At 44.8% G+C, this 16,555-nt stretch overlaps 1 protein-coding gene and 1 long non-coding RNA gene across 2 annotated transcripts; one reads left to right on the top strand and one right to left on the bottom strand.

The window, feature by feature from the left end:
* Positions 1-8,104: 8,104 nt before the first annotated feature.
* Positions 8,105-11,358, top strand: crebl2 (cAMP responsive element binding protein-like 2). The gene is made up of 3 exons (XM_084193397.1): positions 8,105-8,356; positions 8,617-8,814; positions 9,770-11,358. The coding sequence occupies exons 1-3, from the start codon at positions 8,342-8,344 to the stop codon at positions 9,908-9,910; spliced, it is 354 nt and encodes a 117-aa protein (XP_084049523.1). The 5' UTR covers positions 8,105-8,341; the 3' UTR covers positions 9,911-11,358.
* A 2,908-nt stretch (positions 11,359-14,266) lies between these two features.
* On the bottom strand, positions 14,267-15,630 carry LOC311118608. The gene is made up of 3 exons (XR_014611821.1): positions 15,452-15,630; positions 14,743-14,875; positions 14,267-14,627 (listed from the first exon to the last, which is right to left on the bottom strand). It is a non-coding gene; the product is annotated as an uncharacterized lncRNA (long non-coding RNA).
* Positions 15,631-16,555: the final 925 nt, after the last annotated feature.

The following is a 16,555-nucleotide window of genomic DNA, read 5'->3' as shown; positions in this document are numbered from 1 at the left end:
ATGAGGAAGGGATCATGTTTTAAGGTTGATGGTAGATTAGGTATGAGGGAGGGATCATGTTCTATGGTTGATGGGAGATTAGGTATGAGGAAGGGATTATGTTTTAAGGTTGATGGTAGATTAGGTATGAGGAAGGGATTATGTTATATGGTTGATGGTAGATTAGGTATGAGGAAGGGATTATGTTTTAAGGTTGATGGTGGATTAGGTATGAGGAAGGGATCATGTTTTAAGGTTGATGGTAGATTAGGTATGCGGAAGGGATCATGTTTTAAGGTTGATGAGGTATGAGGAAGGGATCATGTTTTAAGGTTGATGGTAGATTAGGTATGAGGAAGGGATCATGTTTTAAGGTTGATGAGGTATGAGGAAGGGATCATGTTTTAAGGTTGATGGTAGATTAGGTATGAGGAAGGGATCATGTTTTAAGGTTGATGAGGTATGAGGAAGGGATCATGTTTTAAGGTTGATGGTAGATTAGGTATGAGGAAGGGATCATGTTTTAAGGTTGATGGTAGATTAGGTATGAGGGAGGGATCATGTTCTATGGTTGATGGTAGATTAGGTATGAGGAAGGGATCATGTTTTAAGGTTGATGGTAGATTAGGTATGAGGAAGGGATCATGTTCTATGGTTGATGGTAGATTAGGTATGAGGAAGGGATCATGTTCTATGGTTGATGGTAGATTAGGTATGAGGAAGGGATCATGTTTTAAGGTTGATGGTAGATTAGGTATGAGGAAGGGATCATGTTCTATGGTTGATGGTAGATTAGGTATGAGGAAGGGATCATGTTCTATGGTTGATGGTAGATTAGGTATGAGGAAGGGATCATGTTTTAAGGTTGATGGTAGATTAGGTATGAGGAAGGGATTATGTTTTAAGGTTGATGGTAGATTAGGTATGAGGAAGGGATTATGTTATATGGTTGATGGTAGATTAGGTATGAGGAAGGGATCATGTTTTAAGATTGATGGTAGATTAGGTATGAGGAAGGGATCATGTTTTAAGATTGATGGTAGATTAGGTATGAGGAAGGAATCATGTTTTAAGGTTGATGGTAGATTAGGTATGAGGAAGGAAAGTATACAGTAAGCTGCTCTGTGGCTCAGATATACAGTAAGCTGCTCTGTGGCTCAGATATACAGTAAGCTGCTCTGTGGCTCAGATATACAGTAAGCTGCTCTGTGGCTCAGATATACAGTAAGCTGATCTGTGGCTCAGATATACAGTAAGCTGCTCTGTGGCTCAGATATACAGTAAGCTGATCTGTGGCTCAGATATACAGTAAGCTGCTCTGTGGCTCAGATATACAGTAAGCTGATCTGTGGCTCAAATATACAGCAAGCTGCTCTGTGGTCAGATATACAGTAAGCTGCTCTGTGGCTCAGATATACAGTAAGCTGCTCTGTGGCTCAGATATACAGTAAGCTGCTCTGTGGCTCAGATATAAAGTAAGCTGCTCTGTGGCTCAGATATACAGTAAGCTGATCTGTGGCTCAGATATACAGTAAGCTGCTCTGTGGCTCAGATATACAGTAAGCTGATCTGTGGCTCAGATATACAGTAAGCTGCTCTGTGGCTCAGATATACAGTAAGCTGATCTGTGGCTCAGATATACAGTAAGCTGCTCTGTGGCTCAGATATACAGTAAGCTGCTCTGTGGCTCAGTTATACAGTAAGCTGATCTGTGGCTCAGTTATACAGTAAGCTGCTCTGTGGCTCAGATATACAGTAAGCTGATCTGTGGCTCAGATATACAGTAAGCTGATCTGTGGCTCAGTTATACAGTAAGCTGCTCTGTGGCTCAGATATACAGTAAGCTGATCTGTGGCTCAGATATACAGTAAGCTGATCTGTGGCTCAGTTATACAGTAAGCTGCTCTGTGGCTCAGATATACAGTAAGCTGATCTGTGGCTCAGATATACAGTAAGCTGATCTGTGGCTCAGATATACAGTAAGCTGATCTGTGGCTCAGATATACAGTAAGCTGCTCTGGCTTTGCTGGGTGAACAAAGCTCATTGATGGTTGACACTGCCTCCAACACAAAGGGGAGATAGGGGTCTGTCCTTAGATCCTTGTATCCAACACCCACGTTGGCTTCTGGGGAACCCATCTCCATCACAAATGGAATCCTATTCCTTATATAGTGCACTACTTTAGACCAGAGAATGGCACCCTATTCCCTATATAGTGCACTACTTTAGACCAGAGAACGACACCCTATTCCCTATATAGTGCACTACTTTAGACCAGAGAACGACACCCTATTCCCTATATAGTGCACTACTTTAGACCAGAGAATGGCACCCTATTCCCTATATAGTACACTACTTTAGACCAGAGAATGGCACCCTATTCCCTATATAGTGCACTACTTTAGACCAGAGAATGGCACCCTATTCCCTATATAGTGCACTACTATAGACCAGAGAATGGCACCCTATTCCCTATATAGTGCACTACTTTAGACCAGAGAATGGCACCCTATTCCCTATATAGTACACTACTTTAGACCAGAGAATGGCACCCTCTTCCCTATATAGTGCACTACTTTTGAAGAGGGCCGATAGGGCACTCTGTAGGGAATAGGGTGCTGTTTGGGACTCAGCCCCGATGTCCAGGCCCACATGCCCACTGTACTTGGCAGCTAGGCTCCTCAGTCCTCAGTTCCCCGGCCCCCAGGCACTTCAACATGAATGCGCTGACGGTGCGCTACATTCAAGCTGAAAAAGGACATGAAACAAATTGATTGCAGGGGCAAGAGAGAGATGACACTTTCCATATTGAGGGAGTTTCACCATCAGTGACTAGATAATACCAATGGCCAGGTGCCAACTGGAAGAAAACCTGTCATATTATGACGCCAACATTTCTGATTCAGAAAACACCTAAAAGTGCTGTGTAGAATTATTTGGATGATGTCATCGTGGTCCTCCTCTCTGCAGTTCTAATCATCAGTCTGCAGTGTAAACAATCTTGGATCGGTCCAAGCCTGACTGGGCCACTAAATTATATTTCTTCATTATAATCACGGAATGAGGACATCTGATTGCAATTACTGTTACGCTTCACCTTGGTTTACCCAGAACCCCTAGCCCTGCTGCCCTGCCCCAGACTCACTATTAACCCAGAACCCTAGCCCTGCTGCCCTGCCCCAGACTCACTATTAACCCAGAACCCTAGCCCTGCTGCCCTGCCCCAGGGTCACTATTAACCCAGAACCCTAGCCCTGCTGCCCTGTCCCAGACTCACTATTAACCCAGAACCCTAGCCCTGCTGCCCTGCCCCAGACTCACTATTAACCCAGAACCCTAGCCCTGCTGCCCTGCCCCAGGGTCACTATTAACCCAGAACCCTAGCCCTGCTGCCCTGTGCCCCAGGGTCACTATTAACCCAGAACCCTAGCCCTGCTGCCCTGTCCCAGACTCACTATTAACCCAGAACCCTAGCCCTGCTGCCCTGCCCCAGACTCACTATTAACCCAGAACCCTAGCCCTGCTGCCCTGTCCCAGACTCACTATTAACCCAGAACCCTAGCCCTGCTGCCCTGCCCCAGACTCACTATTAACCCAGAACCCTAGCCCTGCTGCCCTGTCCCAGACTCACTATTAACCCAGAACCCTAGCCCTGCTGCCCTGCCCCAGGGTCACTATTAACCCAGAACCCTAGCCCTGCTGCCCTGCCCCAGACTCACTATTAACCCAGAACCCTAGCCCTGCTGCCCTGCCCCAGACTCACTATTAACCCAGAACCCTAGCCCTGGGTCAGGGTCAGTATTAACCCAGAACCCTAGCCCTGCTGCCCTGCCTCAGGGTCACTATTAACCCAGAACCCTAGCCCTGCCTCAGGGTCAGTATTAACCCAGAACCCTAGCCCTGCCTCAGGGTCAGTATTAACCCAGAACTCTAGCCCTGCCTCAGGGTCACTATTAACCCAGAACCCTAGCCCTGCCTCAGGGTCACTATTAACCCAGAACCCTATCCCTGCCTCAGGGTCAGTATTAACCCAGAACCCTAGCCCTGCCTCAGGGTCAGTATTAACCCAGAACCCTAGCCCTGGGTCAGTATTCAGTCAGGATGAAAGGACTGGGTCCCTCTTTACTAAAGGCACGGGGAGAGCTGCTGCACCAGTGTTTGAGGAACTCATCATGAAACACAGAGGTTGATCTAAAAACACAACAGGTCTTATTCAATGGAAATATGTATTGTGGCTATTTCTCTGAAATACAGATCTACTGTATAACTGAGCCTACTGTAGTATTTTCTGATAAACGCAGGTGACCTTCAAAGCTCCTGAGTCAACCAATGACACCCAAACCTAAATCTGGGTATTCCCCAGTGGCCTCTGGAAACAAAGCATCTTACCTCCACTAGACTCATGAGGCCAGAAACAAAAACCTAATCTACCATCAACCTTAAAACATGATCCCTTCCTCATACCTAATCTACCATCAACCTTAAAACATGATCCCTTCCTCATACCTAATCTACCATCAACCTTAAAACATGATCCCTTCCTCATACCTAATCTACCATCAACCATAGAACATGATCCCTTCCTCATACCTAATCTACCATCAACCTTAAAACATGATCCCTTCCTCATACCTAATCTACCATCAACCTTAAAACATGATCCCTTCCTCATACCTAATCTACCATCAACCATAGAACATGATCCCTTCCTCATACCTAATCTACCATCAACCTTAAAACATGATCCCTTCCTCATACCTAATCTACCATCAACCTTAAAACATGATCCCTTCCTCATACCTAATCTACCATCAACCATAGAACATGATCCCTTCCTCATACCTAATCTACCATCAACCATAGAACATGATCCCTTCCTCATACCTAATCTACCATCAACCTTAGAACATGATCCCTTCCTCATACCTAATCTACCATCAACCTTAAAACATAGTGCCACCAGCTGGGTCTAGTGGAGGTGCCAAGCGTGTGCAAAGCTGTCATCAAGGCGAAGGGTGGCTATTTGAAGAATCTCAAATATAAAATAGATGTTGATTTGTTTAACACTTTTTTGGTTACTACATGATTCCATATGTGTTATTTCATAGTTTTGATGTCTTCACTATTATTCTACAATGTAAAAAATAGTAAAAATAAAGAAAAACCCTTGAATGAATAGGTGTCCAAACTTTTGACAGGTAGTGCATATATATATATATATATATATATATATATATATATATATATATATATATATATATATATATATATTGTACACAATAAAGAAAATCAATTACTGGGTAACTTCTAAATATTGCTCCCAGAGTTGATCAAAGCTCAGAATGCTTATGTTCTTGATCAGTCTGAGTTCTAATCGCGCCTGCCTCTTTGAAAACAAGTGGAATCATGAACAGTGCTTTGTTCTTTATGTTCGCCTGCGTCCCCAGGGCCGTAGCCAGGGTTTGAGTTTTAGTGAGGTCCGGAAGGGACATTTTACTGCATTTCTATACAATTTAAACAACTTTCAAATTCTATTTGGAGAACAGCAAAAACAAGCCAAAATGACCCCAGCCATTGGCTGCTGTAGGTTCATTCACCTCAGTCCATCTACTAACACATATCCTATTAGCTATACAATTGTAATGCTATACCCATGAATGGGGGGAAATATGAGACATGATTCACACTGACACATAGCATCACAGATGAAACAAAAACCTAGGACATTTATAGAACTGTATGTTTGCATTTTGATAGTATTTTAATGTCGGCCTATAGGGAAGATAGGTCCTGTGGAGATGTTCATATTAAAACATATCAGAAACTTTGAACATCCCACGGAGCACCATTAAATCCATTATTAAAAAATGGAAAGAACATGGCACCACAACAAACCTGCCAAGAGAGGGCTGCTCACCAAAACTCACAGACCATGCAAGGAGGGCATTCATCAGAGAGGCAACAGAGAGACCAAAGATAACCCTGAAGGAGCTGCAAAGCTCCACAGCGGAGATTGGAGTATCTGTCCATAGGACCACTTTAAGCCGTACACTCCACAGAGCTGGGCTTCACGGAAGAGTGGCCAGAAAAAACCCATTGCTTAAAGAAAAAAATAAGCAAACACGTTTGGTGTTCGCCAAAAGGCATGTGGGAGACTCCCCAAACATACAAAGGTACTCTGGTCAGATGAGACTAAAATTGAGCTTTTTGGCCATCAAGGAAAACGCTATGTCTGCCGCAAACCCAACACCTCTCATCACCCCGAGAACACCATCCCCACAGTGAAGCATGGTGGTGGCAGCATCATGCTGTGGGGATGTTTTTCATCGGCAGGGACTGAGAAACTGGTCGGAATTGAAGGAATGATGGATGGCGCTAAATACAGGGAATTCTTAAAGGGAAACCTGTTTCAGTCTTCCAGAGATTTGAGACTGGGACGGAGGTTCACCTTCCAGCAGGACAATGACCCTAAGCATACTGCTAAAGCAACCCTTGAGTGGTTTAAGGGGAAACATTTAAATGTCTTGGAATGGCCTAGTCAAAGCCCAGACCTCAATCCAATTGAGAATCTGTGGTATGACTTAAAGATTGCTGTACACCAGCGGAACCCATCCCACTTGAAGGAGCTGGAGCAGTTTTGCCTTGAAGAATGGGCAAGAATCCCAGTGGCTAGATGTGCCAAGCTTATAGAGACACACCCCAAGAGACTTGCAGCTGTAATTGCTGCAAAAGGTGGCACTACAAAGTATTGACTTTGGGGGGGGGGGGGGGGGGGGTGAATAGTTATGCACGCTCAAGTTTTCTGTTTTTTTGTCTTATTTCTTGTTTGTTTCACAATACAAAATATTTTGCATATTCAAAGTGGTAGGCATGTTGTGTAAATCAAATGATACAACCCCCCCCCCCCCCAAAATCAATTTTAATTCCAGGTTGTAAGGCAACAAAATAGGACAAATGCCAAAGGGGGTGAATACTTTCGCAAGCCGCTGTGGCTAGATGTGGAAGGCTAATGTTAACTAGCTAACGTTGCCCATGAAAGGAAGTTAGGCTAGCAAGCAAGCATTTTAGCCAGGAAGCCTAGGACAACAAAAACTAAAAGCGTGTACTGTATGACAGCATCATAGACCATTTCATCAACATGAAAGAGAGGCGGATGTCATTGGTGTTTCTCTACTAGTAGGGTGAGTCAATATGAAAGAGAGGAGGATGTCATTGGTGTTTCTCTACTAGTAGGGTGAGTCAACATGAAAGAGAGGATGTCATTGGTGTTTCTCTACTAGTAGGGTGAGTCAACATGAAAGAGAGGAGGATGTCATTGGTGTTTCTCTACTAGTAGGGTGAGTCAACATGATAGGGAGGATGTCATTGGTATTTCTCTACTAGTAGGGTGAGTCAACATGAGAGAGAGGATGTCATTGGTGTTTCTCTACTAGTAGGGGGAGTCAACATGAGAGAGAGGATGTCATTGGTGTTTCTCTACTAGTAGGGGGAGTCAACATTACATTTACATTTTAGCAGACACTCTTATCCAGAGTGACTTACAGGAGCAATTAGGGTTAAGTGCCTTGCTCAAGTGCACATTGACAGATTTTTCACCTAGTCAGCTTGGAGATTAGAACCAGCGACCTTTCGGTTACTGGCACAATGCTCTTAACCACTAAGCTACCTGCCGCCCCAGGGTGAGTCAACATGAAAGGGAGGAGGATGTCATTGGTGTTTCTCTACTAGTAGGGTGAGTCAACATGAGAGAGAGGATGTCATTGGTGTTTCTCTACTAGTAGGGTGAGTCAACATGAGAGAGAGGATGTGCCATAAGACTGTTAACCGTTTGAGAGAGTGATGAACGGCTGTTAAAAAGGCAACTCCAACCCCCCCCCCCCCCCCCCCTCTCCTTATACTGCAACGTGAAAACGTTAGATGAGAGCTTGTAACTTTATAGCTTTATTATGAAGAGAAAAGGGATCCTCTCACAACCCATTTGATAGAATATTATTTGTTTACACCCATATTTTCGTAATGGTTGATGTTAGTTGTAATTTTCATGCCCCGAGTATGAAGAAAACTTCATTTTGATTGAGTCACGCAAAAAAACATAAAGTCCCAGAATCCCTAGCGAAGGGGGCTGGGTCTGACGTCACCGCAACAGGAAGCGTCGCTGTGCTAAAAACATTGAAGGAGGAAAGCGCAACAAAACGCTATCTAACGCGAAGCTGCAGGAATGGTTGCTTTTAAGAAAATCAGTTGATTTGTGAAAGATTATTTCATAATCTACAACTTGTCTTCATTTGATCGCCATCCAGCTTGAGAACTCTCGAATTTGCGTCACTAGCAGCCCTCGATAGATAGCTTGTGTTGACCAAAATGGATGACAGCAAGGTACGCTGTTCTCTGCATGTAGTTTAGCTAGACGATTGTTATAAATTATTTAGGCTTAAATCAGACATGAATGTTAATGTTTTTTTGGATGTATCGTTACTATTGGGGGATTGTCTTTCACAGCCAACGATCTCAGATGAATACAATGGTTTTGTTTGCTTCTCCAGCAAGAGGTTAGGTACTGCAGCTAGCTAGTACACTAGCTAAAGTCTCTGAATAACAATGCACTGTGTGTTTCTTTTCTGCTGATATCTCGATAGATGGTGGGAGGCAAAGTCAAGAAGCCCGGTAAACGAGGCCGTAAGCCCGCTAAGATTGATCTGAAGGCGAAGTTGGAAAGGAGCCGGCAGAGCGCCCGGGAGTGCCGAGCGAGGAAGAAGCTCCGGTATCAGTACCTAGAGGAGCTCGTCTCCAGCAAGGAGAGGGCCATCTGCGCCCTGAGAGAGGAGCTGGAGATGGTACATAACCCTTTCTTCCTAAATGCACCAGCTATTCCCGTGAATTTGGTCTAAACCACTCATTTGGTGTCACGAATTAGAATATTTACTTCACCTGCCTCTCGAATATAGCCCTAAGCCCATCCGTTAGAGACACGGACCCAACCACATCACTAATGTAGCTAACACTCTAAACTAGCAGCAGTGCTGTATAGCTCTAAGCCCATCCCTTAGAGACACGGACCCAACCACATCACTAATGTAGCTAACACTCTAAACTAGCAGCAGTGCTGTGTAGCTCTAAGCCCATCCCTTAGAGACACGGACCCAACCACATCACTAATGTAGCCAACACTCTAAACTAGCAGCAGTGCTGTATAGCCCTAAGCCCATCCCTTAGAGACACGGACCCAACCACATCACTAATGTAGCCAACACTCTAAACTAGCAGCAGTGCTGTGTAGCCCTAAACCCATCCCTTAGAGACACGGACCCAACCACATCACTAATGTAGCCAACACTCTAAACTAGCAGCAGTGCTGTGTAGCTCTAAGCCCATCCGTTAGAGACACGGACCCAACCACATCACTAATGTAGCCAACACTCTAAACTAGCAGCAGTGCTGTGTAGCCCTAAGCCCATCCCTTAGAGACACGGACCCAACCACATCACTAATATAGCCAACACTCTAAACTAGCAGCAGTGCTGTGTAGCCCTAAGCCCATCCCTTAGAGACACGGACCCAACCACATCACTAATGTAGCCAACACTCTAAACTAGCAGCAGTGCTGTGTAGCCCTAAGCCCATCCCTTAGAAACACGGACCCAACCACATCACTAATGTAGCTAACACTCTAAACTAGCAGCAGTGCTGTGTAACTAAACAGGTGTTTTCCAGACCACACAGCTTCTTTTTTTTTTTGTTGCAGTGAACTCTGTCATCTAACTCGCTGATGGGTTTCTCCCTCTCCTTCAGTACAAGCAGTGGTGTACAGCCATGGACCAGGGGAAGATCCCGTCTGAGATAAAGGCTCTACTGACGGGGGACGACCAGAAGGCTCCTCAGAACTCCTCCACCAAGAGCTCCAAGAACAACAACAACAGCAACCAGAGCTAATGTGTTGGGAGTGCTAGTCTGACTGTTAGAGGTGGCAGACCTGGGTTGTATTCATTAGGGGGAAATTATATAAAACGTTGCGCAACGGAAAACAGGGGGGGGGGGGTTCATATAGTACCTCCCCCTTTCGGGCCTGTTTGCTTCCCGTTTGGTGCCTAGTGAATACGACCCAGAGTGAGTCTGAAAGGTTCCAGACCAGAGCTCGGCTGCAGGTACTCAGTCTGTCGTGCCAGACCTCTCCGCTGTGTAAGGCCTCTGTGACGGAGACTGAAGCTGCGTCCTGAGTGTCTCATCGGTCCGTCTGTTTCTGCCCCTCCCTCCTAAAGGAGACGCACAGCAACAGAACTGTCAGAGATACATAGCTGTCATTAACTAACGCTAGGGTAATAGCTCTTAGTTGTAATCCACCTTATTGGCCTGATTTATCATGCTTTGTTCACTATTGCAACACTCTGATTCGTTCATGTTAGTAACGTCAAAGATGTTATTAGTTACAGATATAGACTGCCTGTATTTAGTTAGATAGACACCTTTAGACGGCCTGTATTATATTTATTTTAATTTCCTTGTCTCAATGTTATGGCTTCTACACGTGAGGAACCATTTTAATGGTATAGACAAAACAAAGGGCTTAGATTGTGCATGCAACCCCACCTGGCCTATACATTCAGACAAAACAAAGCACATATTTTAACCTTTAAAATAAGGAATTACTCTTATTTGACTTGTATTGGTTATTATGACTCAGTTTTGATCCCTTCCAAATACAAACTATGTTTGCATCCCAAATGGCACCCTATTCCCTAAATAGGGTTCTGGTCTAAAGTAGTGCACTATATAGGGTTCTGGTCTAAAGTAGTGCACTATATAGGGAATAGGGTTCTGGTCTAAAGTAGTGCACTATATAGGGAATAGGGTTCTGGTCTAAAGTAGTGCACTATATAGGGAATAGGGTGGCATTTGGGACGTATATCTTGTCATAGCAGAAAAGGAAAGCTAACATGTATCTGCAGAGATGATGTAATGATAAACAGTGCTGTTTATGTTGAATGGATACATGTTGGATTTATTTTGTATTTATATATTTTTATTGGATCACAGAAAGCCCTTTTTGCAGGTTTTGTAGTGTGATGATTGTATAGCAGGTCTGACAGGCAAAGAAAGCTATTTGCCATTTTGTAAAGATGTTAAAGCCCCTTGTTTGTGTGAAAGGCTAGAATGGGGTCATGACCTTACCAGAACAGTGCTGCTGAAGCATTGCTCAACTTATGTTGTTTGTCAGTAACATTACATTGTATCCATGTGGTATCTAATTGAAGCCTAGGCTACTCATTGCTCTCTCACCATAATGCAACCTAAATATAGTAGCCTATACCTGTTTTGGTTTACAAATGATGATTCTATTGTAATTTAGGGTAAATAAATAAGCACTCATTAATAGACATTCATTCAGCCTGACCCTCATTAATAGACATTCATTCAGCCTGACCCTCATTAATAGACATTCATTCAGCCTGACCCTCATTAATAGACATTCATTCAGCCTGACCCTCATTTAATAGACATTCATTCAGCCTGACCCTCATTAATAGACATTCATTCAGCCTGACCCTCATTAATAGACATTCATTCAGCCTGACCCTCATTAATAGACATTCATTCAGCCTGACCCTCATTTAATAGACATTCATTCAGCCTGACCCTCATTAATAGACATTCATTCAGCCTGACCCTCATTAATAGACATTCATTCAGCCTGACACTCATTAATAGACATTCATTCTGCCTGACACTCATTAATAGACATTCATTCACACTGATTTGGCATTGGAGAAATATGATGAATTGAACACATAGGCCTATCTCTCTATCCATTCTTAAACTGTAATTTCGGTAATTTGTGTGGTATTAAAACAATATTCCGCTAATATGTAAAATTATGTTGAATTGCATAAAATCTATATGAAATGCTATCGGACCTGCAAATACTATGATAGATTCACGCAACGCTTTTATTATGAAGGAGATCTTTCCACCCCTAATCTTGTCCGGCCAGACGTGTATAGCCGTGACGGACATTTTTGTGACCTTATTTGACCTTTTCTCCTGCCTTTTGAGACACAGTTCGATCCCACCTTGGTCACTACTTGTTGAGTAATTTAAACACTAAACAATCACAACGCAGTAACTACTGATCACTTTATTATGGATTATTATCCTAATATGTATTCATTATAAAAAATTGTGTCAGTTATTAATGATAATATTAATGATTCACTTGTTTTTTTTTTACTGCACTCTAGAGGAGTAGGCCTAGATATCTGTGTTTACATATTTACAGACTGTGTTTTATTTTTCCCTTGTCAGCCTCCCTTCTCTGCTTATCTGCTCCATAAAGAGCTGGGGTCAGGAACTCCCTCCAGGTCATCTCTCTCTCCATTCCTTGGCCTTGGTTGCCTGATGACTCACCCTGGCTTTTTAAAATCGCTACATATATTCATTGTGGAGAACGAACGTCCGTTTGTCCGGAGCGATGTGGATGGGTAGCCAGGGAATGGCCTTGGCACATAGAAAATACTTTTTGCAGGACAGTAAACATATTAGCCCTCCACTCCTGGGAACCCTGTACATATGTGAGGGCTGTTGGAGCCCTGTTTCAGCTCCAGGTGACAGAACCTCCACACACTCCCAGTCTGCCGACTTCCTTACCTCCACACACTCCCAGTCTGATGACTTCCTTACCTCCACACTCCCAGAGTCTGCTGACTTCCTTACCTCCACACACTCCCAGAGTCTGACTTCCTTACCTCCACACACTCCCAGAGTCTGATGACTTCCTTACCTCCACACTCCCAGAGTCTGCTGACTTCCTTACCTCCACACACTCCCAGTCTGATGACTTCCTTACCTCCACACACTCCCAGTCTGATGACTTCCTTACCTCCACACACTCCCAGAGTCTGATGACTTCCTTACCTCCACACACTCCCAGTCTGATGACTTCCTTACCTCCACACACTCCCAGAGTCTGATGACTTCCTTACCTCCACACACTCCCAGAGTCTGCTGACTTCCTTACCTCCACACTCCCAGAGTCTGATGACTTCCTTACCTCCACACACTCCCAGAGTCTGCTGACTTCCTTACCTCCACACTCCCAGAGTCTGATGACTTCCTTACCTCCACACACTCCCAGAGTCTGCTGACTTCCTTACCTCCACACTCCCAGAGTCTGCCGACTTCCTTACCTCCACACACTCCCAGAGTCTGCTGACTTCCTTACCTCCACACACTCCCAGTCTGATGACTTCCTTACCTCCACACTCCCAGAGTCTGATGACTTCCTTACCTCCACACACTCCCAGAGTCTGCTGACTTCCTTACCTCCACACACTCCCAGTCTGATGACTTCCTTACCTCCACACACTCCCAGTCTGATGACTTCCTTACCTCCACACACTCCCAGTCTGATGACTTCCTTACCTCCACACACTCCCAGTCTGATGACTTCCTTACCTCCACACTCCCAGAGTCTGCTGACTTCCTTACCTCCACACACTCCCAGAGTCTGATGACTTCCTTACCTCCACACACTCCCAGAGTCTGACTTCCTTACCTCCACACTCCCAGAGTCTGCTGACTTCCTTACCTCCACACACTCCCAGAGTCTGATGACTTCCTTACCTCCACACACTCCCAGTCTGCCGACTTCCTTACCTCCACACACTCCCAGAGTCTGCTGACTTCCTTACCTCCACACTCCCAGAGTCTGCTGACTTCCTTACCTCCACACACTCCCAGAGTCTGATGACTTCCTTACCTCCACACACTCCCAGTCTGCCGACTTCCTTACCTCCACACACTCCCAGAGTCTGCTGACTTCCTTACCTCCACACTCCCAGAGTCTGCTGACTTCCTTACCTCCACACACTCCCAGAGTCTGCTGACTTCCTTACCTCCACACACTCCCAGAGTCTGACTTCCTTACCTCCACACTCCCAGAGTCTGCTGACTTCCTTACCTCCACACACTCCCAGAGTCTGCTGACTTCCTCACCTCCACACACTCCCAGAGTCTGCTGACTTCCTTACCTCCACACACTCCCAGTCTGCCGACTTCCTTACCTCCACACACTCCCAGAGTCTGATGACTTCCTTACCTCCACACACTCCCAGAGTCTGCTGACTTCCTTACCTCCCCACACTCCCAGAGTCTGATGACTTCCTTTTGGGTCATTCATTTTAAATCAGAGAAATATCCAATAAACTAAACTGTTGCTTTAACTGTGGAATGTACTTTATTGCACACAATCCTCAAATAAAATGGAGCATACATAAAATAAACAATGTATTTACATTGGGTCTAATGTGTGTGTGTGCGAGTGAGAGAGGGAGGCATGTTTTTCAACTCAGAAAAAATGCACACAGAATTTCCTGTACAAATTAAGCAATACTCTTTTACAATATTATCAATCATACTTTGATTTGATAGATATTTAGAGTAATTATGTAGATATTGATAATGGATATGTAGGCGTAGATATCTCCAATCCTCAAATAAAACAGTGCATACATAAAATAAACAATGTATTTACATTGGGGATAATGTGTGTGTGAGAGAGAGTGTGCATGTTGTTTTATTTTTCCTTGTCAGCCACCCCATCTCTGCTTTGTCAGTCTTGATAGGCCCAGTGTATCCACTTCTGGGTGAGGCAGATCTGAAAGAGAGATACACAACGAGACAGTAAGTATACAGCTCAACAACATGTTTGCGTGCACATCTGTTGGTGTGAGTGACTGAGCGTATGTGTCTGTAATATCATTCTGAATGACCTGTATCCATCTGGGAATCCTCAAACGTTTCTCCCTTCACGGCCAGTGTAGTAGGAACCGGTGCAGCCGGTGAATGAAATACCACAGCAGAGGACTGCTGTGACTGCAGCTGAACTGCTAGGGGGTGGCAGATCTAAAAGAGAGAGAGGCACCATTTTCTTAACTGACAATAATCATACAACTAAACAGACTGAATGAGTGTAAGGCCTAGATTCAATCAGATCAAACGTTAACCGGTGATGGCTGACACCCGCATAGCTGATGTTTTGGCGGCGTCTGAGGTGCAGCTGCATTGGACCTGTCAAGTCGGTAAGCAGCTGCTCTTGATCACTGTCATGAAGTTACACCCGTCCTACTGGCGTTACAAGTTCAGAACGAGGAAGTGTCGGCCATCTAGAAAACGTAAGCTCAAATTCTAAATCATTAAAAACGAAATAATCTGCCTAATCGAGGTGTAGATTACATCTCAAATTCCAGTGTTAAAAATTGTAAACAACGCTGCATGAGATTTCTGTTAATGCGACTCAGTGCAGCCAATGGCTACGTCCGCTTTAGGTATAACTCCAGGAGCCGCTTGTGGGTTTGACAGCTCTGACTCAGTTCCACCTCTGACCCCGCCAAAACAACCGCTATGCAGATGCAGGCTGAAGCGGATGTGATTGAATAGAGCCCAGAGTGAGGGGGGAGTATGCATGTATGGGATTATTACCTGTATCACCTGTCACCGCCGGTGTAGCAGGTGCAGGGGCAGACGAATGCAGCTGTGAGGGCTGTGGTTGAGCTAATAGGGGTGTCAGATCTAAAAGGGGAGAGGAACTTTTCTTAAGTGAAAATAATTGGCATCAACTAATGGGGATCCATAATAAACCCCAGGAAGAGTAGCTGCTGCCTTGGCATCAACTAATGGGGATCCTTAATAAACCCCAGGAAGAGTAACTGCTGCCTTGGCATCAACTAATGGGGATCCATAATAAACCCCAGGAAGAGTAGCTGCTGCCTTGGCATCAACTAATGGGGATCCTTAATAAACCCCAGGAAGAGTAACTGCTGCCTTGGCATCAACTAATGGGGATCCATAATAAACCCCAGGAAGAGTAGCTGCTGCCTTGGCATCAACTAATGGGGATCCTTAATAAACCCCAGGAAGAGTAACTGCTGCCTTGGCATCAACTAATGGGGCTCCATAATAAACCCCAGGAAGAGTAACTGCTGCCTTGGCATCAACTAATGGGGCTCCTTAATAAACCCCAGGAAGAGTAGCTGCTGCCTTGGCATCAACTAATGGGGCTCCTTAATAAACCCCAGGAAGAGTAGCTGCTGCCTTGGCATCAACTAATGGGGATCCATAATAAACCCCAGGAAGAGTAGCTGCTGCCTTGGCAGGAACTAATGGGGATCCATAATAAACCCCAGGAAGAGTAGCTGCTGCCTTGGCAGGAACTAATGGGGATCCATAATAAACCCCAGGAAGAGTAGCTGCTGCCTTGGCATCAACTAATGGGGATCCATAATAAACCCCAGGAAGAGTAGCTGCTGCCTTGGCATCAACTAATGGGGATCCTTAATAAACCCCAGGAAGAGTAACTGCTGCCTTGGCATCAACTAATGGGGATCCATAATAAACCCCAGGAAGAGTAGCTGCTGCCTTGGCATCAACTAATGGGGATCCTTAATAAACCCCAGGAAGAGTAACTGCTGCCTTGGCATCAACTAATGGGGATCCATAATAAACCCCAGGAAGAGTAGCTGCTGCCTTGGCATCAACTAATGGGGATCCTTAATAAACCCCAGGAAGAGTAACTGCTGCCTTGGC

Source organism: Coregonus lavaretus (genome assembly GCF_964263955.1).
Source record: "Coregonus lavaretus genome assembly, contig: HAP1_SCAFFOLD_493, whole genome shotgun sequence".
Taxonomy (NCBI): Eukaryota; Metazoa; Chordata; class Actinopteri; order Salmoniformes; family Salmonidae; genus Coregonus; species Coregonus lavaretus.
The sequence above is the reverse complement of the archived record's forward strand: the minus strand, read 5'-3'. Positions and strand labels throughout refer to the sequence as shown.